The 26863-nt window shown below is 57.0% G+C and overlaps 1 protein-coding gene across 2 annotated transcripts; it reads left to right on the top strand.

Moving 5' to 3' along the window:
• Positions 1-207: 207 nt before the first annotated feature.
• Positions 208-19015, top strand: NTRK1 (neurotrophic receptor tyrosine kinase 1; the record flags this gene model as incomplete). 2 transcript variants are annotated; one of them, XM_082833209.1, is made up of 17 exons in its annotated part: positions 208-497; positions 3651-3725; positions 4000-4071; positions 5914-5982; positions 6685-6830; positions 7056-7198; positions 9467-9599; positions 11857-12183; positions 12621-12638; positions 12810-12862; positions 13132-13234; positions 13741-13887; positions 14212-14342; positions 14465-14637; positions 16792-17032; positions 17399-17557; positions 18830-19015. In XM_082833209.1, 17 exons carry the CDS (start codon positions 208-210, stop codon positions 19013-19015), a joined length of 2466 nt encoding a protein of 821 aa, XP_082689335.1. The 2 variants fall into 2 exon arrangements, with proteins under 2 accessions (XP_082689335.1, XP_082689336.1); XM_082833210.1 differs by lacking the exon at positions 12621-12638 and having other exon boundaries at positions 286-497.
• Between the last annotated feature and the right edge of the window lie 7848 nt (positions 19016-26863).

Below are 26863 nucleotides of genomic sequence, written 5' to 3'. Positions count from 1 at the left end.
CACCTCCGAGGAGTTCTGCGGCTGCCCTTCCGCGTCTCCTGGAGCTGGGGGGATCTTGGGGGAGTAGGCTGCCAGGGTGGGGGCAGAGTTGGGGACTTAGAATAGGAGGGGGAGGGGTTGGAGTCAGAGGGGGCGGAGCGAGGCCGGGCGGGGGCCGCTGGCTCCGCCCTTTCCTGGCGGCTGGGTCTTTAACACTGCCCAGCGCACATGTCGCGGGAAGCCAGGCAGCCGCTGCTGGAAGCGCACAGACGGCGGCCTGGCCGGGGCGAGGCGGGCGCCGCCGCGATGCTGCGAGGCGGACGGCGCGGGCAACTCAGCGGGCACCGCCGGGCTACGGGGCCGGGCAGCCTGCTGGCCTGGCTGATGCTGGCATCTGCGGGCGCTGCACCCTGCCCCGATGTCTGCTGCCCCCACGGCCCTTCGGGGCTGCGCTGCACCCGGCCTGGGGCCCTGGATAGCCTCCGCCACCTGCCAGGCGCCGAGAACCTGACGGAGCTGTGAGTGTCTGACGGGCGAGGGGGCGCAGGGACAGGCGGGCATAGCAGTGCCCCGTGGGCACTGGCTTGCCGCTTGCTTGCTGGATCAGGAGGGGCGGGCGCGGCGGGAGGCTGATACCGTGCAGCCCGCGGCTGTGCCTCGGCTTTCCTCCGCTGCCCTGGCAGCCTCCGCACTTACTGCCTGGAAGTTGGGCTCAGGGCAGCTGCGGTGCCAGCTTCGAGGAGAGGAAAGGGGGCTCTCTGTGGACCAGACCTGAGAGAGCCCAGCCTTCTAGAAACCGCTTTCTGGAGCTCAGCCAGGAGTCCACCCTCTGCCCTATGCAGGGGCTGGTTATCCGCAGAGACATCCCCCCCCACACCAGTTTGGCATCCTCACCATTTTCCTTTTCCAGGGAGAAATCAGCCCCCTCCCCTTTCCTAGTCATGACCAGGCAACACCAGTTCTCTCTGGAATTGGGAATTGAACTGGAATAGGTGGGAGGTGCTGAGGAGCCATAGCTTGGTTCCGCTCTCTTCTTCCCACTTCCACCATCTCTTGTCCACACCACCTCTTGATTTGGACGTGGGAAATGAGAACCCCACCTGGCTTCCCTCTCCCCACCCCATCTCCCTCACCATCCTTGTCTCCCTACTTTGGGCAGGGAGTCAGGGGCCTTGCTGAGAGACTCTCCTCCCTTCGGGACCGGAAACTAAGAGGAATCTCCAGCATTTGCAGTAGTCTGACATCCTGCAGTAATTGGTTACAAAATACTCAAGTACTTTTTAGCAGTGGGTGAAACCTATGGGAGTATTCTGTACTTACTGGCCTAGAGGTACTCAAGCATCGCATGGTGGTGGCTGGAAAATACTCGAGTATTCTATGTGGCTGGCGGGGCCAGCAAGACTTCTAGAAGAAGAAAGGAACTGCTAGAATATTCTCCTCCTGTGGCCTGGGGTTAGCGAATGGGCAAGGAGCCCTGGCCTCATGTATGACAGGCTGGAAGGTATCTGAGGCAGGGGCCATCGATGTCTGGAAGTGACTTGAGCAGCCTGCGATAATTGGCACTGAGTTACTTGGGTATCTTGTGGTAATTAACAGGAAGGTACTTGATCTCTCTCCCTAATGGCCCTAGGGAGATGAGGAGGCAAGATGGCCTTGTCTTGGTCTGGACCTAGGTTTCTGCATGATGGGAGGGGGCCTGAGGTCCAGACTGTCACCCCCAGTCCCGTCCATTCATCACTCTGGGCCTTCAAAGCAGGGCCCAGGCTCCTGAATGTTCCCCATCAGCCCTCTCTTTTCCTGATTCCCTTCCAAGCCCCTAGTAGGTACAGCTGGGGGAGGGGGTGGAAGTGTGGACAGGTTGGGGCTGGGGGGGTGGGAGGCATGCAGGGTGGTGAGCTGAGCTGTCCCTCCGGGTGGGGGGGGGGCAGTCTAACCCCTGCCTCCGCCTGCAAGGTCCCCTCCTCCTCCCTCACCCGCAGAGCTAAGGAGGAGATAATGGACTCGAATAGACAGATTGATTATGAATCCAAACGAATGAGGCAGCTTTGAGCACGCTGCCTGACAGTTTGCACACACCCAGCCACACTACGTTCTCACCCCCTCCGGGGCTCCCTATAGCTCTAGGTCCTTTGGGCAGGGGCTGGTGGGGGGTTGGCAGGACAGGGACCTACTCTCTCAGAGTCACTGGAGTTTCACTCCCTAGACCTCAGGGGACTGAGGACCTGATGCTTGGCTGTCCTGCAGGGGCCAAGTCTGGGAAGGGCTGGCGGGGAGGGGTCATTCAGGCTGGTCCCGGTTCCCACAATTGAGGAAAGTACAGGGTAGAGGGGGAGAGTTCTGAGAACAGGCAGTGAGTCAGGGGCCCCGGTGTGTGTGGTGGGGGCAGGCCTGACGTGCCGCTGCAGGGCAGCTGACTTCTCAGGAACTCCCTGGCGTGCTAGATCCAGAAGCTGGACAGGGCCTGCGGTGTCAGAAATCCCCCAGCCCTGCACGCCTGCTTTTACTTCTGTCTTTCTCTTCCCATCTTGCTTTCTCTGGCTCTCTGTGCTTATCTATCTGTCCCTCTGTCTCCATTTTCTTATCTGTCTCTCTCCTTGTCTGTCTCTGTCTCTGTCTCGCTGCCTGTCTCCTCCTGTCAGTCCCTTCCTCCTAGGTGTCCCTGTTTCGCTCTCTCTTTGTTTTTCTGCACCCTGCTCCCGACCCTCAGCCTTCCCATTGCCTTGTCACTGTGAAACACAGCCACTCGTTGCCTCTCCACTGTCCCCAACTCTGACTCCGTCCTCTCATTGCCCCTCTCCTCTTCCCTGGGTCCCTCCTGGGGCAGGGAGGGGCTCAAGGGGTCTCTGACTGACAGCCTCTATGCCTGTCGCTCGCTTTGCTGAAAGATGGCGGGGGCGATGGAGGGGTTGCTTCTTGAGTGTGGGGAGGGACCAGCTTTGAGGGGGAGAGGGTGGGGGGTGTGTGTGTGTGTCTGCCCCTGTGCGCGTGCACAGCAGTGTGGGTGAGCCCAGGCGGTGGCCCTGAGCGGTGTGTTTGGGAGCACATATTTACATGGCCACAGGGCTCCCTTGGTGCTGGGTGGGGCAGTGGCAGGGATGAGCACGGGCCCTTTGTGGAAGCAAGCGTTTCAGCGCGACCCCCTACTGCTGAGCGTGTGCAGGAGAGGCTCTGTGTTTAAAAGCAGAGCGCCAAGCTGCAAATGGACTTGTGTGTATTTGTGAGTGTGAGTGTGCCCACACATTCTCACGTGTGTGTGTGCGCGCAGGAGAGTTACGCAGCTATGTTTGTCCCCATGGGAGAGCGTGAGCATGCACACGGGCACACCTGTGGGTTCATGCATGCATGTGTGGACGTGTGTGAGGAGATGTGTCTCTGTGCTTATGTTTACACATCTGTGTGTGTGCATGCTTGAGTGTGTGAGAGTGTGCATGTGTGGTGGTGTGAGGATGCATGCATGGGACGGTGTGGCTGTGTGAGGTGGTGGGTCTCCGTGCATATGAGGATGCACGTGTGTGGGCATGCCTGTGCATGTGTACGCGTGTAAACAGGTTTTTGTGTGACTGGGTGCATGTGTGCACACGCGCATGTGATTGGGAGGGAGGGAGGTGGGTGGGTGTGGGAACTCGAGTGTGGGCCTGGGCCCCTGTGACTCCCATCCCCTCTCCCCACAGCTACATCGAGAACCAGCCGCATCTGTGGCAGCTGAAGCTCAGTGACCTGAGGGGCCTGGGGGAGCTGAGAAACCTGTGAGGGGCTCCACACAGGGCCTGGGGGACCAGAGGGTCAGGGAGGGCTCAAGGGGCCTGGGAGGGGCGTGGGAGGACCTGAGATGCTCAGGACGGAGGGGCTGGCCGCTCAGTGAGCTCAGTGGTCTCAGGGGTCCAGGGTGGCTGAGAAAACTTTGAGGAGGGTGGGGAGGGGTCCAGGGCTCAGCACGGGGGACCGGAGGGCTGGCATGGGCAGAGAGTGTGACCAGGGGGGCTACGACCCTCGGTGTTGATCCTGCTGCACCCTCCCCAGCACCATCGTGAAGAGTGGTCTCCGTTTCGTGGCGCCAGATGCCTTCCATTTCACTCCTCGTCTCCGTCGCCTGTGAGTGGCCAGGGCTGGGCAGGGGGGGTGAGAAGACACCTAGGCTTGGGCGGCTAATGGGCTTGGCCCTCCCCAGGGAACTGTTCTGAGGAAGGCCCCAGCCTGGTCAGGGAAGTCGTTCCGCCCGTTCTCCCGGGGCCTTCTTCTCATGCACTTCAGGGACGGCGGTGCCCTCAGCTCCCACCCCTGCCCGCTGGAAGGCCCTCCTTGCTGTCTCACTTCCATGCTTCATGCTACAGGGACACTTCTCATAGGTGCCTGCCTCCGTTTTCTTCCCAGGGCTCAGATACACACCAGTCCAAAGGGAGCAAGGAGTGGGAACAGGGCCCCGGGTTCTGGCCGGGACTCTATCTCCCACCTGCTCCCTGGCCCCTGGGATAGCCTGGGAGCTGGGGGATCAGATCTGCCACTGGGTGTACTCCCCTGGGAGTCACAGCCACCCTTTCCGTAGAGGAGGGGGAGGGGCAGGGGTGGGCAGGAGACACCTCCAAAGGAGAGACCCTTGGAGTCCCTGGCAGCCCCTCTGAGGGTAGGAGTTCAGCTCCTCCTCTCACCACCGGCAGGTGGAGAGATGGGAAGTGTGGTGGGAGCCTGCCATTCAGAGCTGTGCTGGGTACTCTAAACTCTCTGTGTGTCCATGATTTAGCAACAACGATGACAAAATGAGGTGATGTTACCCTCACTGACTGTGTACTAGGGCTTCAGTTAAAAATGTGTACTTGGGCTTCCCTGGTGGCGCAGTGGTTGAGAGTCCGCCTGCCGATGCAGGGGACACGGGTTCGTGCCCCGGTCCAGGAGGATCCCACATGCCGCAGAGCGGCTGGGCCCGTGAGCCATGGCCGCTGAGCCTGCGTGTCCAGAGCCTGTGCTCCGCAACGGGAGAGGCCACAGCAGTGAGAGGCCCGCGTACCGCAAAAAAAAAAAAAAAAAAAGCGTACTCACGATACTTAGGTCAGTGAATCTTCACAATCAACCTGGTGAGAAAGGTAGTGTCACCTCCATTTTATAGATGAGAATTCTGAGAATCGGACATGTTCAGTTTCTGGGCTGAGGTCACACAGCTGTAAGTGGCAGGACAGAGGCACACTCAGCTCTGTCTGGCGCTAAAGCGGGTAGGCTTTGTGATCCCCCTGTGGCGGCTACCCTCCATCTCAGCCTCCACAAACTGAAAGACAGCTAGGCAAGGGGAGGGGTCAGGGCAGGCCCCTCAGAGGCAGAGGGTCCCCGGAGTGGCAGCCTGGTGCAGGGTGCAGAGTTCTGGAGCTGGCTCCTCACCCAACTCCCTTTCTCTATCTCTACAGCAAGGGGGCTGGGGGCCTGGGGTCCCTTGCAGCCAGCTTTCCTTAGTCCCTGAGGAGGGGAAGGAAGGAGGAGTGGGGAGGGAAGCCGGGGAAGGACTCTGAGATCCTCACCACTGCGTCCGGCAGGCGGCAAGGGAGTGTGGAGGCCCCGTGATCCCCCTCCTCCTCTGGCCCTGTCCTGGGCTCTGTGGGCAGGCAGCACAGATGGAGCCCCTGCCCCCAGCTGGGGCCTCAGCACTTTGCCAGCTGGGGCCAAGGCTTGGGGAGGGGTAGCGGCTGTTCCCTCAGACCACCCCGCCTCCCTGGGGTCTGGGGAGGGGGTTCAGTGCGGTTAACCCTTGTTGTCCCAGGGAGAAGAGCAGGACTCAGAGAGCCCAACCGGTCCCCCCTCTCCAGTGACTCGTGGGCTAGTTGTAGTTGCCAGGGCTGGGGTCGGGGGAGCCAGATGTCAGCTTCCTCCTGGCTCCTCCCCTCCCTCACACTGGGTCAGAGCGAGGTCGCTCGCTCACAGGGTCTGTCTGCTCTGTCTCAACTCCCGCAGGGATCTGTCCTTCAATGCTCTGGAGTCTCTCTCCTGGAAAACCGTCCAGGGCCTCTCCCTACAGGAACTGTGAGTGTGGGGACTTCCAGGGTCAAAGAGCGGCAAGTGTGTGTGTGTGTGCGTGTGCGCTCGGGCACTTGAACCTCTGTGTGAAGTTATGTGTCGCTGTGTCTGTGTGGAACTTTGGTGGTGGGGTGTTCTCTCTGGGGCCGCGTGTTTGGCTGTCCATATGCATGTTGTGAACCCCCCCATCGAAGCAGGAGCAGCAGGCCCACCATTGCGGTGGTGATTGCCCTGGGCACATTTGGGGTGGGGGGTAGAGAGCTGGCCTGGACAACTGATTGCGTGTGTGCTTGGGGGGCTGGGGGCTGGCATGATTCTCGGGGCCTGTGCACACCGGCATATCCGCCCACAGTGTTCATGGGATGGGTGGGACGGCAGTGGTCCATGTTTGTTTGGTGGGCGCCTAAGGCCTCTGGGTCACCCCAGAAGGCTGTGCCCTTCTCTTCTTGTCACCCTACTTGGAGCCCTCACCTGGCTTGTCACCCTGGGGAGCCCAGGTGAGGGAATTCCATGTAGCCCACAGCTGGCTATCTTTGACTTTCGACATTCTATTCTATAGGGGGGGTCCATGAGAGGAACTTCTCCCGTGTCCCCACTCCTTCACCTCTAGACAGTCCACCCTGCTGTCTAACTGCACTCCCTCTTGCTGTAGTACTCCTTTACATCTGCCCTTCCCCTGACTCTCTTGGTGTCCCCCACACCCACCAGAGTCCTGTCGGGGAACCCCCTGCACTGTACCTGTGCCCTGCTCTGGCTGCAGCGCTGGGAGGAGGAGGGGCTGGGCGGAGTGCGGGAACAGAAGCTGCAGTGTCCCGGGCAGGGGCCCCTTGCCCTCATGTCCAACACCAGCTGCGGTACGTGCTGGAGGTGGTGTGAGGGGCTGGGAAAGAGCACCGTGCTTGGGGAGAGGGCACTGGGCAGGGCTCAGGGGGTGAGCCCTGAAGAGGGACTGGGAAACGGGCATTGGCAAGAGCTGGGGGAAGCTGAAGGTTGGGGGGCAGGGACAGGGTCTCTGAGGAGGGTGGGAGAAGGAGCCCCGCCCCCAGCTCTAACGCCCCTCGGGCATCCTGGGCCACCAGGTGTGCCCACACTGAAGGTCCAGATGCCCAATGCCTCCGTGGACGTGGGGGACGACGTGTTGCTGCAGTGCCAGGTGGAGGGGCAGGGCCTGGAGCAGGCTGGCTGGATCTTCACGGAGCTGGAGGAGTCAGCCACGGTGATGGTGAGAAGCCTTCCACCGCCTGTGCCCCCGTGCCCCCCCCACCCCCCGATTCGAGGCCTGCACAGAGCACAGGAGACAAAGACAGGGAAAGAGAGACAACAAATAAGAAGCACATAAAGGGTGAGGGATGGACAGAGATGGTTTAGACCCCTGGGACTAAGGCTTGTGCTGCTGGGCAGCCGCAGGCATGCACATGCCCTCAGGCCAGGCCCTGGCCCAGCAAGGACCCCAGGCTCCACCGATCCACCACAACTTAGGTCCCCGCTCTGGGATCACGGTGCTGGCCACAAGAGAGAGGGTCACAGAGCCCTCACACATTGGAGCTGAGCAGGGGAACCCAAAAGACCAACTCTCCCATCCACCTCCTTTCTAGATAAGGAAACTGAGAACCAGGGACAGGGCACAATATTTGCGGTCCTGCACCCAGGCCAGTTCTTGGGGGCCTTTTGGTCATTTTCTAGAGATTCTGGAAGCAACATCCTCTTGAGTGTGTGATGAGCATATTAATAAAGGAGGCACAGGTCTGGTTCCAGCTCTCTCACTAATTAATTCTTGGAGTGACTTTTGGAAAAATCCCTCAGTCTGCCTGCATTTTGGTTTTCTTATCTGTCAGCTGAGGAGGTAGACATGATGGCCTTCTGATGTCCTGCCTGCCTCTGGGCACTCTCTGGCCTCTTATCCAGATCGGTCTTTGGGCATCTTCCCAGGTCTTGCCCTTTGTCCTCAGGCTGGCGACGGGCAGCTGAGAGTAGCTGTAGTTGACTCAGGAGGCCTCATGGACAAGGTCAGCAGGGGCCGACGTTGGGCTGTGGCCACCCAGAAAGCTGGCCCCTCATGGGTGGACACAGAGGGTCCAGTCCCTGGAAGGATCTGGGTCAGTGAAAGCAGCGGTGTGGTGTCCAATTTGGAGGCCCTCGCTTTGGGAGTGGAGTCAACCCCAGAATTGCTGGTGGCCCGTGGAACAATATTGAAGGAGGAACCACAAGCCACTGAGTGGTTCCTCCTCTCCCAGAGATCAAAGCCACTAAGAGTGAGTAATGGAAAAGGGGGCAAGACAGAAGCAAGAGGCTGGGCATGACCATCTGTGGAGAGACCTTTGATAAACTGTTTTGGGAAGTTGCAGCTTTTTGCTTTTCTCTTTGGGAGCTTTACATGTTTGCTACCACTTCTGTTTTCTGGAGACTTCCTATAGAAAAGCCATAGCCTAACTGGGTTAAATGGAGGGGAGGGGAGGCTGGTCCCCCTCAGGAGTGTGAAGGGTGGCAGAACAGCTCCAAGGGAAGAGTTCACGGGACCCCATACCCCAGGGAGGTGGAGGAGATGGGACAGCCGAGAGAAGCTTAGGGCAGGGCTTCCCCTTGGGGTGGCTGGAACCCAGGCCTTGCATAAGAGGCTGCAGAGCTCCTCTGGAATCTTTGAACTCACATATTCCAGTGGAAGCCCAGAGAAACTTCACCTTTCGTGGTATTCATTCAAGGGATTCCACATTTACAAAATTTCCAGATAAATCAGATTTGTCCACTACTTCATCTATTTTCATCATTTTATGAAAATAGCTTTCTAAAATGTCAAAAGGTCATTTTGTTTACCTCTTCAGCTTACAAAATAAGAAAATCTTGGTTCAGCAAGATTAAGAATTGTCTTAAGGCCATATAACGTCCATGGTGTCTTAGGAAGAGAATCTGAATCGGATTCAGTCTTTTGATGACGATTCAGAACCAAGTCACTTAGCTTCTCTCTGACTTCACTCTCTTTTTCCATCTGCCAAAGGTAGTCACCATGATTCTACCGTTGCTTCTAACTGCTGCCCTGTTACCAGCACCATCTCTTTGTTTCTGATCTTCCTTGGGCTGAGACTAAGTTTCTTAGAAATATGTGTAAGACAAGAATGAGTAGGTGGTGAGGTCCTAGCTGGTTTTCCAATTAGTTGTGCATATGAAGTACTTGGGATTTGTGACATTTAGCTGTTTAGATGGGTGGCTTTATGGCTTGGGGTACTTTGTGCCTATTTTGAGGTTATTGGTTGTGTTCTAGAGTTTTCAGATCATTAAGCAAATGATCCAGGAGAATCTGCAAACAAGCTCTAAAGGAGGGCCGTTCTCTGCTATATTCTCTCCCACACCTTTTTCCTTCCCCTCCCTCCCGGCCTTCCTCCCTTTTCCATCTGGCCCAGAGGGGCTCCCCAGAGACATCAGCTCCAGCCACCCTGCCCCCAATCCGAAGCTAGCTGAAGCTTTTCTTGATCTTCCCCTTTCTTCTCTGACCCAGCAATCTGGGAGTCTGCCGTCCTTGGGACTGACCCTGGCCAATGTCACCAGTGACCTCAATAGGAAGAACGTGACGTGCTGGGCGGAGAATGACGTGGGCCGGGCTGAAGTCTCTGTCCAGGTCAACGTCTCCTGTGAGTCCCAATGACTGCCCCTGCGCCCACCCCCATTCCTTCTTCCCTGGAAAGAGGATGTGAGCGTGGGGGGCTGCAGGAAAGGGGTGGGATGTGTGTGTCCACAGCTGCTCCCTCCCAGCTGTTTCCAGATTCCCATGAAAACCTGATCCTTTGAGGGAAGTCCTGGGGGCTCGTCAAGGCCAGAGGGATGGAGATGGATTTCTTTCTGGCCCCTGCCCAAGTCTTGCTACCTGAAGCCCTCAACACCAGCTGCCTGCCCGTTCTCACTGCTCTGCTGTATTTCTTCATGTCCGTTCCTCCTTAGAACTTTTGCCCTACATCCTAGTTTTATTTCTTAAATTTTTAATTAATTAATTAATTAAGTTATTTATTTATGGCTGCGTTGGGCCTTAGTTGCGGCACGCGGGATCTTTCATTGCGGTGGGCGGGCTCTTCATTGCAGCGTGCTGGCTTCTTTCTAGTTGTGGCCCGGGCTTAGTTGCCCCTCGGCATGCGGGGATCTTAGTTCCCCCACCAGGGATCGAACCCGCGACCTCTGCTTTGGAAGGGGGATTCTCAACCACTGGACCACCAGGGAAGTCCCTACATCCTAGTTTTAAAAGAAGAAATTCCCCATCTAAGTTTCCCTTTAGGCTTACTGCCTAATTTCCCTAGGTCTGCCACAAATTATTTAAAATCTTCTATGTTATATACATTTTTCTTCTTGTGAAACATAACATACATAGATATGTACATAAAACATATACACCTTAAACAGTAATTATTCTTACCGGCAGTTCAGAAGACACTCTCTTCCTCTCCCCATTCAGAACCCCATCCTTCTCCTCCACCCCATCCTGACTTTTGTGATAATCATTTCCTTGCTTTTAAAAAGAATTTTACACACGTATGCTTCCCTATCAATATGGTTGAGTTTTGTCTGTTCTTGTACATTATATAAATGGAATCATACCTCGTATTATTTTGTGTCTAGTTTCTTCTGCTCAACATTATTAGTTTTTTAAAGATTTATTTATTATTTATTTTTGGCTGCATCGGGTCTTAGTTGCGGGATCTTAACGGGATCTTTGTTGAGGCATGAGGGATCTTTCGTTGATGTGTGCGGGTTTTCTCTCTCTAGTTGTGACGCGCAGGCTCCAGAGCGCTTGGGCTCTGTAGTTTGAGGCACGCGGGCTCTCTTGTTGAGGTACGCGAGCTCAGTAGTTGTGGCGCGTGGGCTTAGTTGCCCCGCAGCATGTGGAATCTTAGCTCCCTGAGCAGGGATTGAACCTGCGTCGCCTGCATTGTAAGGCAGATTCTTTACCACTGGACCACCAGGGAGGTCCCTCAACATTATTTTTGTAAGATTCGTCCACGTTAATGGGAGTAACTATTAGTTCATTCAGTTCACTGCTGAGTAGTATTCCATTGCATGAGTGCTGGCTGGAATTCCAGTATCAATTGTGTGTGTGTATGTATATATATATATATATATATTTTTTTTTTTTTTCTATTATTGAGGGGCTTTTGTTTCTTTCAGGTTGGGTCTATTTCAAACCCATATCTTTTTTCAAAAAGTTTTTAAACTGTATATATATATATATATTTGTTTGATGTTTAGGCCCCCTTCCCGATCTTCTTTTTTTTTAAATATATTTATGTATTTTTGGCTGTGTTGGGTCTTCGTTTCTGCGCGAGGGCTTTCTCTAGTTGTGGCAAGCAAGGGCCACTCTTCATCGTGGTGCGCGGGCCTCTCACTATCGCGGCCTCTCTTGTTGCGGAGCACAGGCTCCAGATGCGCAGGCTCAGTACTTGTGGCTCACGGGCCTAGTTGCTCCGTGGCATGTGGGATTCTCCCAGACCAGGGCTCGAACCCGTGTCCCCTGCATTAGCAGGCAGATCCTCAACCACTGCGCCACCAGGGAAGCCCCCGATCTTCTTAGGCTTGATTACACTTAATTTTTCTGGATCCCTCATCCAAAAGACTCCATGTCTAATTTCCATAAGCCGGTACCCTACTTCTCTAGGACTGTTACTTATTTTCTTTAAACCCACCACTTAAGTTCTTTAAGCCTGAGTTTTATGTACCTGCTGCCTGATTTATTTCAGGTTTACTGTCAGCTTTCTCCAAAACGTCTCTCCTTATGAACCTCTTAGGGCCTGCTGACCAGTTTCTCTTAGGCCTACCCCCAGCTGTCCACTCCCAGCCCCACCTAGGATTGGTCAGGCCCGCAGCTGCTCCCGGACTCTGTCTGTCCCCCTCTCTGGCCCACAGTCCCCGCCAGTGTGCATCTGCAGCCGGCCGTGGAGCAGCACCACTGGTGCATCCCCTTCTCGGTGGACGGGCAGCCCACGCCCTCTCTGCGCTGGCTCTTCAACGGCTCTGTGCTCAACGAGACCAGCTTCATCTTCACCGAGTTCCTGGAGCTGGCAGCCAATGAGACCGTGCGACACGGCTGCCTGCGCCTCAACCAGCCCACCCACGTCAACAACGGCAACTACACGCTGCTGGCTACCAACCCCTTGGGCCAGGCCGCCGCCTCCGTCATGGCCGCCTTCATGGACAACCCTTTCGAGTTCAACCCTGAGGACCCCATCCCCGGTGTGAGGGCCACCCTGAACCCTGCCCCCTATCCCTGGGTTCCACCTGGGTACAGATCCAGGTGTCCAGGGATGCCTGGCCCACTTCCTGCTCTGATCCTGACCTCAGAAGTTGGAGTGCCTGGTCTTGGACAGAAAGAAGCCTGGGGTTCTGGTGTCCAGCTCTGCGCTGTCCTCCTTTGCCCCTGCCTCCCCCAAACCCCAGGAGTCCTGAATCCCTGAGCTCTTCCATTCACTTGGGCTGGCTGAAGAGAGAGCCACGCACCAGGGCATCCCTGGCCCAGCTGGAAAAGGGCCACGTGCATCTTCTCCCTTGAGGTCCAGCAGCTCCACCTCCCCACCCCAGCCCCACCCACGAAGGGATGAGTCCCAGAGGGGGAAGGGGACGCACTGCTTTTTTCCCCATCTGATCGCTTTCTCTCCTCCCTCCTGCTGCAGTCTCCTTCTCGCCGGTGGGTGAGTAGCCCAGGCTGGAGGGCAGGTTCTGTCTGGTCCCTGGAGCTGCGGCTGGGGCAGGGGGTACAGTTAACCTGATCCTTGCGGGGTCAGCTGGGGCCAGGGTGGGGAGTCGGTAGAGGAGACACCGTGTGTGCCAAAGCCTATCCTTCCTGCCCTGTGTCCCCACAGACACCAACAGCACATCCGGAGACCCAGTGGAGAAGGATGAAACACCTTTTGGGGTGAGCGTGGGAAGTGGAAGCTCGTCCAGGACTTTAGATCAGGAGGCCGGGCTAGAGGCTCCTCTGCATGTCGGTTCTGGTCAGAGCACAGAGATCAGTAGAGTCTGGCCTGAGCTTAATCAGCCCCCTTCACAGCCGTGACCCAGGGGAGGAGGAGGCAGGTCTGCGGGCCTGGCTCTGGGCATCTATGCAGGACGGAGAAACAGTTTGCTATGGGGGAGCTCTGAGAGTGCAGACAACCCCCAAATCTGACCACCCCACACCCTCAGGTCTCCATGGCCGTGGGCCTGGCTGTTTTTGCCTGCCTCTTCCTTTCTACGACGTTTCTTGTGCTCAACAAATGTGGACGGAGGAACAAGTTTGGGATCAACCGTGAGTTGGGGGGCTGCAGAATGGCTGTCTGTCAGTCCGTCCATCTGGCTTTGTTTCCTGCTGGCTCTTCCCCACTCTGTCCGCTGTGTGAGGGCCTGTGCACACGTGGAGTTCTACAGAGTGTGTGTTTGGGGTATACGAGGACAGGCTATGGGGCTCGTGAGTATGAGTGTGTCGGTGCTGGAGCCGGGGTGGTTTCAGAGGTAGCATCTGCTAATTGGTGGCTGGATTGTAGTCAAACACTAAGTGGATCTGGGAGGTCTGGGCTCTGCGGGGGGAGCAGTGGGGGAGTTCTCTGGTGGCCCACGGGGCCTGGGGTTGGACAGGAGCCAGACAGAGAATGGCCATAGTGCCTCCCCTTCCTCCTGCCTGCTGTCTGGCTTCCTAGCTCTTCTGTTCCTCCCGTGCAAGTTATGAGGTGGGGTCACCTGGCACCCTGCAACATGACAGGAGCTAGAGCGTGTGCCTGGGCTGTGACCCCTCCATGTTACCGTGTCTCCTTCCAGGCCCCACCGTGCTGGCTCCAGAGGATGGACTGGCCATGTCCCTGCATTTCATGACATTGGGTGGCAGCTCCTTGTCTCCCAGCGAGGGCAAAAGCTCTGGGCTCCAAGGCCACATCATTGAGAACCCACAGTACTTCAGTGATGCCTGTGAGGGGCTGGGTCAAGGGTGCGGGCGAGCCTGTGTGTGTGTGTGTGTTTGTACATGTGTGTGTGCATATGTGGAAGCCCCTGTGTGTCATTGCCTTTGCCCACCCCAGGCCTGAACAAGCCTTCCCTCCCACCCCGCTGCCACCCGTCCACATCATGTCATGGGGCTTGGTGAAGGTGTGAAGGCTCACTTTCAGTGTCCATCCTCCCCTTTGCCTGGAACCCCCTGTGCAGAGCACAGCCCTGCTGGACAGTCCTGTCCTTGCCCCTGTCCCATCCTTCCCAAGACTGGGGCTCTTGTCTGATCCTGCAAGCCCCCCGCAGGTGTTCATCACATCAAGCGCCGGGATATCGTGCTCAAGTGGGAGCTGGGCGAGGGCGCCTTTGGGAAGGTCTTCCTAGCTGAGTGCCACAGCCTGCTGCCTGAGCAGGACAAGATGCTAGTGGCCGTCAAGGTAAGACCTTGGCCAAGCGATATTGCTGGCCCGGGCCCCCCTCCCAGAGCACCATCATTCCAGGACGTGGGGAGGTCAAGGCTGGGCCCTCACCCAGGCCTGTCCCCGCCCCTGCCATCCAGGCGCTGAAGGAGGTGTCTGAGAGTGCCAGGCAGGACTTCCAGCGGGAGGCCGAGCTGCTCACCATGCTGCAGCACCAGCACATCGTGCGCTTCTTTGGCGTCTGCACCGAGGGCCGCCCGCTGCTCATGGTCTTTGAGTACATGCGGCACGGTGACCTCAACCGCTTCCTCCGGTATGAGGGCCCGGCCCTGGCGCTGGCCCCTGGCCCGTCGTCCCTTCCCTACAAGCACATCCCTGCTTGTCTGCTGAACTGCGGGGGGTGGGACACCAAGAAGAAGCAGGAAGGCCCTGTCCACAAGGCAAGTGTGAGGCAAATGTGTGAATGTGAGGAGAGTCCGTGCGGAGGACAGAGCGGCACTGTCAGGGAGGTTGCCTTAGCAGACGTCAGGAGCTGAATCTTCAGGATGGGTGGGCTTTGCAAAGTGTGTGTGCACTTGCGTGTGGCACACAGAAGCCAGGCCTGTAGGAGGTGGCAGTTTTGATAACTACGATAACAGCAATAACAGGCATTTATCAGGCACTCTCCACGCTCCAGGCACTATGCAATATATTTTATAATTCATTCTAATTATGACTGTCTGTGCTTATACATATATGTCTGTATAATAATGTAAACGTATACTTATTTTTCATAGTCTCCTAGCATATATGAAGAAAGTTACCAAAAATTCGTTTCTTTGGCTTTGGACAGAACAACTCTGATATGTTAACTAATTTGTACTGATAATTCTAATAGCTTCAAGAAATGTACCCATTTCTCAGATGAGGCTTACAGAGGTTAAGTGACTTGCTCAAGGGCACACAGGTAACAAATGGTCCAGGGAGATGTGACCCCAGGCAGAGCCCCGCTCTCAACCCCTGACTGTGATGGTCACATATTCCCTTCGTCGAGTCCTACTCCGATGAGGTGGACCCCCTGTGAGGTTGGGGCAGTGTGAGGCAGGGAAAGGGTCAGGGTTTGGAATCAACTGTGACTTATTAGCTGAGCCTACTTTGCCAAGTAGATTTCCTCTCTGACCTCAGTTTCCCTACCAGTAAGAGGGACAACGGGGGACTGTGGTTCTGGATGAGTGTGTTTGTACAGCTGATGGTAGTGATTTGGTCTCCAAACATCCCTTTGGGAGTGTCAGGTCATTCATGTAGCCAGGCTGCAAAATTCAGCTGGGAGAGACCCCAGAGTGTGAGCTTATCTTGAGCATGGGGAGGAGCCAATGGAGGATGTAGAGAGGGAAGGAGGTGAGGGCAGACCTGAGGTTAAATGTGGAGGTGAATTGGTTCAGAGGAACCCAAGTCAAGAGGAGGCCAAAGGGGAGCCCTTCCCCTTACTCACCAGATGCGGTGTGGGCTCTGTGCTAGGGACCGGATGCAAGCCAGGATCCATCTGGGGTCCAGGATGGAGGAAAAGCAGCTTTATATAGTGGAGAGAGCACGGGGAAACCAAAGGAGGGAAACATGAAAGCTCCTAGAGGAGTCTGGAAGACTTCCCCTAGGAAGGACCTATTTCTATTTCTACTCGCCTCTGGGCCTCTACCTCTGCCTGGTACGCTGGCTCTCCTTCCCAGCCCCTTCACCCACCCCTGTCCCCGACCCCTTCAAGTGGATTACCCACCTCCCTTCCCAAGGGCTTGAGTCTCAGTTTAGATGTCTCTTCTTCCATGAAGCCTTCCCTGACTTCTTCCATCCCTACCCTGAGTGCCCAGCAGGTGCTCACCACACTGCACTGCTGTAACCTGTTTATCTGCATCCTACCCTCCCCTGTAGCTCTGGTGCTTGGCACATTGGAGATGTTACCCGGAATAAGTGAAGAAATAAATTGTTGAGGAGAAAGTTGGCCAGTAGGAAAGGGCAGTACTGACAAAACCTACAGCTCAGACAGCTTCAGAAGAAGGAATATTTGGGGAATGGAGATGAATGATCAGGTACTGGTCTAGAGGGATGGCTGTGGGGAGGAGGAGGGCATCCTGGAAACCTTTGGAAGGAAGGCTGGATACCGAGGGCAAAGGTGAGAGAGACAGGAATCGAGGACTACCAGATTTCAGGTAGGGGCCAGTGGGCAGCTCCAGTGGGCTTGGAGTTCAAGGGGGCTGCCTGAGAGGAAGGCATTAATGTGGAAAGTGTGGGCACCAGTGGAAGCTCTAGAGGTGGGGCACACCAGCCGGCCCCCATCCCGGTCCCTCCAGACAGCTGCCTCCCCTGTTCTTTCCTTCCTACATTCCCTGAGTCCCTTCCCCCACCACCCACCCCCCAGCTCCCTCGGCTCCCTTCTCTCAGGCTCCTGGGGGTTCTCTCCTCCCAGCCTATCCTTCTCCCTCACTCTTTCTCGAAGGTCCCACGGGCCTGATGCCAAGCTGTTGGCTGGTGGGGAGGACGTGGCTCCAGGGCCTCTGGGCCTGGGGCAGCTGCTGGCCGTGGCTAGCCAGGTCGCCGCGGGGATGGTGTACCTGGCGGGTCTGCACTTTGTGCATCGGGACCTGGCCACGCGCAACTGTCTGGTGGGTCAGGGACTAGTGGTCAAGATCGGCGATTTCGGCATGAGCAGGGATATCTACAGCACCGACTATTACCGCGTAAGTCTTTCACCCCGACCCCTCCCACAGCATCCAAACTGTAGACACGCTAATGCCGAGTCCCCCTCCAGTGCCTGCCCTTGCTGGGCACGCCCTCCTCTTCCTCAGGCGGTGTGGTGTCTGAGACTCTCTGGCTCTGGTTTTTAACCCTCCTCCTACCCCCTCGGCCCCCCGTGGAGGAGGGTCTGTCTCCACTATCACGGAGGGAAACGGGCACCATCGGTTTTTCCCTTTTAGCCCTGGGCGGGAGAGCCACTTCTATTTATTTTTAATGACGGGACTGGGGGCGGGTCTGCGTCATGCGTCAGGAGAGGCTGTCCGCGGTGGGCGCCCGCAGGAGGTGACGCAGCGCCCGCACGCCGGCAGGTGGGAGGCCGCACCATGCTGCCTATCCGCTGGATGCCACCTGAGAGCATCCTCTACCGCAAGTTCACCACCGAGAGCGACGTGTGGAGCTTCGGCGTGGTGCTCTGGGAGATCTTCACCTACGGCAAGCAACCCTGGTACCAGCTCTCCAACACAGAGGTCAGCCCCGCTCCACGGGTCATTCCCTGCCGGCCACCCTTTCCCCGCCCCTTCGGGTCGCTTTTTCAGGAAATTGTGTCCCCTTTTGCCCCTCATCCCACTGCCGGCAGGCCGGGCACCCACCCAGCATCCTGCTGACGCTGCTCTCTCCACCCCAACCCTGTTCTTTTCTCACATTCTTCCTTCTCCTATTCTAACTGGCTCCTGGGGGAACCTCAAAGCACTTATAAATGGAGCCCAGACCTCCATCCCTAGCTGCATTTTATAGACCTAGTAGGCATCATCAGGGTGGAAGGGAGAGTCATGGAAAGAGGAACACAGCACGAGAGGGCCTGACGCTGCAGCAGGGAGGCTGGAGGTTAGACTGTAAGAAGGACGGTCCTACACCTCCCCTTGCTCTCCTGGCTGGACACAGGTGTTCCCTCTCCCAGAGCAGCTCCCCCCACCCCCTCCTTGGCTCGCAGCTGTCAGTTTCCATATCTCCTCCTAATGCAGTCTGCTCCCTGGAGGCTGGTGGCGTGGGAGAGAGGGTTATAGATTTTAATTTTCTCAAGCACTGAGAGAAGGAATGGAATTAGTGCCGCCCATACCCAAGCCCTCTAATGGCGAGGGAGGGAAGAAGGTGGGAAGAGACTCCAGGCCCTTCAGGCATCTCCCTGCCACGGTCTCTCCTTCTTTGGATCCCTTAGCTGCTCTTGCAGTCCTTCCTGGAGTTTAACTTTGATCTTTCCTGCTGCAGTTGTCTTTTAAGAGCAGCTAGGTCCCCGCAGAGTGGCACCTACAGAAGAGAAAAAAAGTGGGGTTGCCCTCTACCTTAAAATGCAAGCCAGCCACTTTTCAAGGCCTTTATCTGCAGCCCTGATCTGTTTTCTTTTTGCCCTCTGGAGCTGAGAGATGGAGAACCCTTCCCTTCTTCCATGCAGCCCTCAACACTAAACTGATGGATTTGGCAAATGCCTTGGCCCCTCCCCTTCCTTAGCCCACCTGGCAAGTCTTCCTAGGGTCTGATGCCAGCCCTTTGAGATACAATTTTACCCCAGCCCAACCCTCCCAGGGTCTCTCTAGCTTTAATCCTTCCACTGCTCAGTGTCAGAGTGGAAAGGAATCTTGGGATTCACTGCATCCTTTCAGACTATTAGTAGCTATGAGGCCCAGACATATCGTATGACCTGCCTTGGGAGCTTCAATGAGGCAGAGGCAGTGCTGGGTCTGGCCTCACTCTCCTGCCCCCAGCCCAGTATGCCCTCTTCTCTCTCCCTCTGGTGGCCCCAGGCGATCGAGTGCATCACACAGGGACGTGAGCTGGAGCGGCCGCGTGCCTGCCCACCGGAGGTCTACGCCATTATGCGAGGCTGCTGGCAGCGGGAGCCCCAACAACGCCACAGCATCAAGGATGTGCACACCCGGCTGCAAGCCCTTGCCCAGGCGCCTCCTGTCTACCTGGATGTCCTGGGCTAGGAGGCTGGCCCAGGGGCTGGGGCTGAGTAGCCGGAATACTGCAGCCTGCCCTCAGCGACCCCCATGGCTCCCAGCAGCCCCAGGGTGATCTCAGAGCATCTAACTCACCCTCAGCATGCGGGAGGGGACAGGTGGGGTCTGGGAGCGGAGGATGTTCCTGCTTCTCTAGGCAGGGTTCCGCAATAGCAATTATATTTATTATCCCTTGGCTGTGTCTCTTGCCAATTCTTGGGATGATGTCGTTCTGGGAGGGGGTTATCGGGACTCAGGTAGGGGGATGATTCTCTGGGATCCTCCCCCTCTCTGCTTAACCTCAGCCACCTACCCCTACCGCACGCAGCTGTCACCTCCACCTCGTAGTTGTGGTTTGCCTCCCAGTCCCATGGTCATCTTGTCCGCCTGGCGGTGAGGCAGCCTCAGGTCAAGCTTCCCGGACCTTCAGACCCTAATTGCCTATCTCTGTATTTCATTCAGGAAGGCTGCAGTAGGAGGGATTGAAGTTAGATGTGGAGGTGGACAGGATGGAAGCATGGGTGGGGTGAGTGTTCCTTGTATTGGTGCGCCCAGAACAGAGCAAGCACACAATACAACAAAAGGTTGAGAAAGAAGAGGGGGGGCAGCTCGCGTATGTGGGCGCATGTGTGCCTGAGAGCGCACATGTGCACGTGTGTGTGTGTACATGTGGCAGGGACAGGGAAGGAGTAGGATAAAGGAACGGTTGAGGGAAGCAGGACCCCTTGTTCCTTCCCCTCTGTCACTCTTCTTGGCTCTAAGTGCTTTGGGATCCATACCTGGAGGCCAGGAATTGAGCAAGGTGGCTATTTCCTAAGGACCAAGCCATCTCCCCATTCCATTCTGCCCAAGGGAGGAGGTAAGCTCTCCCTTCCCCTCTGTCCCTTGGAGCACCACTGGCCCGAGGCTTCTGTCAGCTCCGAGGCTGGGTGAGGCCCCCCACCCCAGGACCTGGGCCCTGCCCCCATCTTCCTCACCCTGGAGCCAGGGAGGAGCAATTTCCTCCCACCCTCAGCCCCATCACTTCCAATCACCTGCCCAGCTCCTGCAATAACCCACGCTCCCCATGGCTCCTCAGGGCTAATGGCGTGGCTACCCCATGTCCCTGGGTGCCCAGCTCTCCCCACCCGCTGATTCAATCTGGGTCTTATCACCCCTAGGCCTAGCCCGATGGTGTCTGCCTCTTGTCCAGGCTGGTTAGTGCTAATGGAGGTCTGACCCAGGGCTGCGGGCTGATTGATGGGGGGGTCTGGTCCTTGAGGGCCAAGTTCAAAGGCCCTCCTCTCATGCCCTGGGCTGGGTGGGGCTGCCGCTGCGCCACCCCCGGGAGGGAGGGCTTGAGCAGAAGTGATTGGGAGGAGAGGAGGTTGGAACGTGCTGGGAGAGACAGGGTCAGGGGGTCAAATCCAACAGGTGAGCCCAGAGACAGTGCAAAGAGAGAGACAATGCAGACACGGAGAGGGACAGGACCTAAAGACGTGGAGACAGGCTGAGAGTGCAAACAGAGAAGGAGAAAGAGACACCCAGACGATGGACACAGAGGAAGAGACGGGGGGCACAGATGAGTGACGTAAACAGACACAGGTGGGACAAGCAGCTGAATCAGAGTGTCCTGCCGAATAGCATGGCCTCCTCGGAGGGTGCCTCTATCTCGCCCACACTCCCATCCTCCCCACCTCCTCAGGCCCCTTGAGCCTGTCTTCAGGGCCGAGGAGGGAAGTGGTACACACTTCCAGCCTTGGAGACTCTGTGGGTAGAGGCGTAGGGGGCCTGGGGTTTGGCCCACTTTGAGCATCACTGAAGCAGAGGGGATGGAGATCAGGTGGCAGAAGGGACCTGCCAGGGCATGTGGAGCGTTACCAAGGTCAAGAGTATGAGAGTCTCAGAGGCTCTTCAAACCACAGCTGGAGGTATTGCTGGAAAAGCTGGACAGGTGAGGTGAGGGGTTCTGGGAACAAGGGAAAGGAAAACAGGGAACAGGGAAAGGAAAATGCCGGGAGACTGTGGGAGAGGGAATTGGATAGCTTTCATCGATCTGGGAACAGGGGCCTAAGCCAGTGACTTTGATTCCTTCAGGCGATCGGGGCCTGGGGCCTTGTCCTGGGTGGTAAGGAGGGAGCTTGCACCCACTTTGCCAGCTTCATGGCCTAAGAGCCCCCGTCGTCCGTTCCCTTCATTGATGGGCACGTAGATGAGCACATTGACAGGCACACCAGCCCACCCTACACAGCCAGGAGTGCACATGCAAACGTGTACACACGTGGCACCTCCCCCTCCCCGACTCCTAACTGTTGGATCCCATTGTCTTTAATGGTGCTCCCCCCACGCCACTGGGACACATGCCCCGTCCCTGTTAATTACCTCCTGGCTGTGCCAAGTCCATTAACTGCCATGCCCACCCCTGCCACACACACACCAAGGGAGGGCTAAGCACCAGTTGAGATGAACGCCTGCAGGCGGATCAATGGAAGGGGGCCCTGAGGACCCCGTGGGGAGCTGGCACAGGGACAGCCACCTGAGGCTGTGGGGATCGGACATCTGAGTCCCCCAGACCTGGTGCAGTTCCCCACTACCCCTCCCTCTCAGAGACAGCTGTCTTGGTTGGGAGACGCAGGCTCAGATGAGGTGGTGGATACTGCAGGAACAGCCAACATTGAGGAAAGAACCCAGAACTCCCCTGTCTAAGGAAGCTCCTGCCAGCATCTCCACAGGGCTCTGGAGAGAAGGAATCAGTGATGCAGAAGCCAGTGTGGCTCCCCAGGGGCCCCCAGCAGGGGGGATGGGCTCTCTACAGAACCCAAGGGTCCAAGCCTTCCAAGGCTGACCCCCTCAGCCTTCCTAGCCAGCCTCTGCCTCTTTCCTGTCTGCTCCCTCGGGGGCTGGATTCCTGACAGGAGGGCGGAGCATCTGTTCACGTTTCCAGGAACAGTGCAGGCAGAGTGCTGGGGCAGCCCGTGCGGAGAATGTCCTGTCCTGTGTCCCCTTGAACCACCAAGCTAAAGAGAGATCCTAGAGAAATTCCAGACTCCATAGGCCCTGGACTCTCTAAGTACCAGCTGGAGAAAGCCTGTTTTGCCCAATTCCTAACGTGGCCTTAGACAGGCTGTCCAATGAGAGAGGGGCTGACAGTCCCGGGAGGAGCCAGGACCCAGAAACCCCAACTTTCAGTCTACAGCCAGGCTGAACCACCAGGCAGTCCAGCCCCACCCCCAGAGGGGAGTGAGGACTCCACAGCTCCAAACATCAGTCCCCTCCCAGATTCTCTCTCTGTCCGGCCCCGCCCCGTCCCTGCCCCGTCCCCGCCCCACTCCAGCTCTGACGGACTCCAGTGCTAAGATGGAACGTTTGAGCAGCTCTGGCTCTGGGGCAGTGGGGAGGAGAGAGACCTGGAGCCAGGAGATGGAGACAAGACAGGGCCAGAGCTGCCAGAAAAGCCCACTTAGGGGCAAAGACAAGGAGAGAGGGGGCAGCCCGGAGCAGTGCAGAGAAACAAGAGGTGCCTGCATAGGGCATGGAAAAAAAGCAGAGAGCCCCAGCTTCGGCCCAGAGCCCTGGGGCAGTGTGTTTTACTCTGAGCCCTTGGACCCAGAGGCTCTTTAACACCCCCTCCTACTCAGCTGGGTCCCTTCCTCTTTTTCGAGGGCTTGGTTCGCTGGAGATCAAGCTTCTAGACTCCGCAGCCAGAGTGCCTGGTTCTGTACCTACCAGCTCTGTGATACTTAGCAATTTACACAGCCTTTCTGTGCCTTAGTATCCTCCTCTACAAAATGCAGATAATAATAGCACTAGGGCTTCCCTGGTGGCGCAGTGGTTGAGAGTCCGCCTGCCGATGCAGGGGACGCGGGTTCACGCCCTGGTCCGGGAAGATCCCACATGCCGCAGAGCGGCTGGGCCCGTGAGCCATGGCCGCTGAGCCTGCGCGTCCGGAGCCTGGGCTCCGCAACGGGAGAGGCCACAGCAGTGAGAGGCCCGCGTACCGCAATAATAATACTAATACTAATAATAGCACTAATCTCCTAGGGTCATCATGAGATTTAAACAAGTCTCATGTGTAAAGATTTTCCAGTGAGGCCTGGCCTGTGGTAGGTGCTATATAAATGTGTGCTGCTTTCATTCCTCTTTCCCACACTTCCTCCTCCTTTTCCGCCTCCTCCTCTCTATCCTATGACAGGCTTGGAGCACCCCAGTCCCAGGCCTGGTCCTGGTCTTTGGAGTGGGATAGGCCAGGCTGGCAGGGAGAATATTTTGGGGGGATAGTGCTCACAGAAGAGAAGCTCTTGTCCCCTGATCCCAACCACCCCCTCCAGCTGCACCAGCTCCAGAGAGGTCTAGCCTGGCTGTGGAGTGTGTGAGGACCCACGGGCTGTGGGTCTTTGGGTATCCCCCAACCGGCCCTGGTGGAGGAGGGGCCCCAGGTCTGCAGGGATGGCAGGGCCAGAGCGGCCCCCACTCACCGCCCCATCAACTCCTGTCCCTCAACTCTCTGACTTCCCCCAGTGGGAATTCCCCTCCTGGCTCACCTCCTCTGGGAAGCCCTCAGGGATTACTCGGACCTTGGTGCCCCTGTAGGGTGTTGCTAAGGTCACAAATCCTCCCAGGCTCTGGGTCGGGTCTCCAGTGTATACATCCAGGAGTGGGAAACATGCTTCTGGGGCTTTCTACCCTTTAACCCTGTGGCCTCCCACTCCTGAGTGTCAGGAAGTCTTTCTTGCTGTCTACCCTCCTGCTTCCCACCTGGATCTGAAGGGGTTACTCAGCTCCAGGCCTGCCCACTGCAGGTCCCAGATGCCTGGGGCCTGTGGTCAGAGCTAATGTAGGAGAGAGTTGGAGGACAAGAGGGGATAAAGTTATTAGCATCTTCATCTTTGAGGGATATCGATTGTCGGGTCTCCAGACTCGCTTGGTCTTATAATGGGGCTCACGGGGGTGTTGGGAGGGGCTCAGAAAAACTCTCCTGAAGCCTCCCCACCGCTTATCCTTGAGTGGGAGCTGGGCTGCCTGGGTTTTCTCAAAGGAAGACATGCAGAGACACAATGTAGGGGACAAGGACTGAGACAGACGCAGAGGGGCTGAGAGGGGAGTCAGGGCTTGGTGCCCTGGGCAGGGAGCAGACTGTGGGGTGGGAGCTGGAGTAGACGTGGGCTTGGTTTCAGTTCACTGCCCTTTGCTTTAAGGGGTGTGTGTGTGTGTGTGTGTGTGTGTGTGTGTGAGAGAGAGAGAGAGAGAGAGAGAGAGAGAGAGAGAGAGAGGGAGAGAGAAAAGGCAGGGATCCCTCCTCCTGAGGCTCTTACACATTCAGCTGAGGCAGAGCCTCCTCCATTGACACATGAACGTCCTGTGATACGTTACCTGCCCCTCTCCGAGCAGCTGACTGAATGTTTCTGGTGTGATTCTGTGTGTGGTGGTGGGCAGCCCCTCCCAATGGAGTGTGTCGCCCCCTTCCCACCCCCAGGGTGACTTTGGGCGTCAGGTTTTGTGTTCACGTGTGACAGTCCCCGCGTGCTGGTTTGTGTAAACCGGGCTCTCTGCCCGCGTCTGTGCAAAGTCTTGTTCCTGACGAAATCACCAGGGATGTAGGCAGGGGAAGGGGCCGAGGGATCTGAGTGCCCACCTCGTCCAGGGGGCCCCTCTTCCAGCCAGAGGTTTTTTAGCTCCAGGCTGACCATCTTCAGGGGTGGGGATGGAACTTAGACGGCAGAGAGGCTCCAAGGGGTGAGAGCCTCGGAGAGGGAGATGTGGCGCTGCTGGACACAGAAGGGCACAATCTCCCTCCCTTCCTTCTGTTCTCCCCTCCGGATTCCTCTCTTCTCTTTTCCTTCGGAAGCAGGGAGGAGGGGGGCGGGAGTGGCTGCTTGGGCAGGGGGTCAGACTCTGTTCCTTTGGCCCCGGAGGAGCTGGCTTCCCCTCCGCTGGGCTGAGAGAGGAGGTAATTAATGGCAGGGAGGCCAGGAGGGGAGCGTGTTCAGGGCTAATGTTGGTATTAATCAGGAGCCGGTCCCCAGTGAGGGATAGGATTCAGCTGGGGCACTCGTGTGTGTGTGTGTGTGTGTGTGTGTGTGTGTGTGTGTGTGTGTGTGTGTGTGTGTTGGGAAGTGGGGGGCTATGGAGCACCAGGGGTTCCTGGCTCATCTTGTCAACCTCCCTTCCTCCCCAAAGTGCCCCCCCTCCCTTGCCCTTGTTTTTCTGGAAGTCCATCCTGCTATCTGTCCTCCAACCTCCTGCTGAGGGAGGGCCAAGATCCCTCCTCAAGTCCAAGTCCGCCCCTGGATGTGGGGGGGGAAGGCCACCCCCCACGCCCAAACCCTTCACTAGCTCTTATTGCGGGCAGGAGGGCACATTAGGTGATTCCCGAGGCTGTCAGCCCTGCTAATTGCCTCTCAACCTTCCCTTCATCACCAGGGCGGCCCCCCCATGAACTCCATTAGCCACCCCCTCCCCTGATAGCCCCTAAATCAGCCCCAATTATTCACAGGAGGGGGGGCTGGGCTGAGCTGTGATTACAGCTAGAGTGGAGGGGGTGAGGGAGAGAGCTCGAGTGCCACGCAGACTGGCGGGCAGGCTGGAGGCAGGGCTGGGAGGGGGAGAGTAGGGCTTGGGGACCTTTGGGCAGATTCAGGGCAGAGACCATCCAGGGAGAGACCTGGGAGCCTGAAATAGGGAGGGAAGCTCAGGTTGGAAGGTGGGCAATGGGCAGGGGGCGTGTGTGTCATAGCTTGTATTTCAGTGCGCCCACCCCCCATTAACACCCAGGAAGGTGAGGGAGAGGGTCAGCTGGGCACACGTCCTGTCAGTGGGTCGTCCTCACCACTGTCATTAGCATCCTTGCCAAGCGTTTATGACATGCTTGGCTGGAGAGGCAGAGAGAGCAGCAAGAACGTGCTATCCTTTCTCCTTCTGGGCTTTCCTGAGAGGACCTCAGGGATCCTTTCGGCTCCCGTGGGCTGCGTGGGGCAGAGGCCGAGCTACCCGCTCCGTCCCTGTGTCTGTGTGTTCCGGAGCGCACCTCTGTGCAGCTGAGGCTGAGACAGGGAGTGGCCTGTGACGTGTGTGCTGACGTCCAGCCTCCTGAGGTGAGTTGTGTGTCCAGGAGACAGTGAGACCAGCCCCGTGTCCCACTCAGCCCCTCTTTTGAAGCTGGATCGGGGAGCCCTCTCCACCATTTCCAGTTCCTTCAAGACCTCAGCAATCCCTTGCCATCCTGGAGGGAAGAGGCACCCGCTCCCTCTGTGGGCACGTGCTACTGTGCTCTGAGCTCACGCATTCCTCGGCACCTCCAAGCCAGCGGGTTGCTCCCTGGATCAGTGCCGTGGCCTCCTCCCCAGTCTCCCTGCTTCCACCCGTGCTCTCTACAGCCTATTCTCAACACAACAGTCATTCTTTTAAAACCTGAGTTGAATCATGTCCCTCCTCTGTCCCATAACCTCTAGTGGCTCCCTGTCTCACGCAGAACAAAATCCAACAGCCTTACCACAGCCTACAAGGCCCTGCAGATTTGACCCCCATTACACCTCTGTCCTTGACATCTCCCACCATGCTCCCTGGCTGCTCACTCAGTTCCAGTCTCCTAGCTAGTCTGTGAACATGGCATATGCTCTGGCCCCAGGGCCTTTGCACTTGCTCTTCCTCTGCCTGGAATGCCCTTCCCTCAGAAATCTGTGTGGCTCCCTCCTTCACCTCATTTAGGGCTTCACCCGGAGGATACCTTTTCAGTGAGGCCTTCCCTGACCACCTTTCCAAAAACAGCACGCTCAGCCCTCCCTATCACTCTTCCTGTTTTGTTTTTCTCTATTTTTTTTTGTTTGTTAGAGCACTGTTTTCATTGCCCATCGATAATTT

The sequence above is a fragment of the Leucopleurus acutus genome (assembly GCF_964270905.1).
Source record: "Leucopleurus acutus genome assembly, chromosome: 2".
Lineage (NCBI taxonomy): Eukaryota > Metazoa > Chordata > Mammalia > Artiodactyla > Delphinidae > Leucopleurus > Leucopleurus acutus.
The sequence above is the reverse complement of the archived record's forward strand: the minus strand, read 5'-3'. Positions and strand labels throughout refer to the sequence as shown.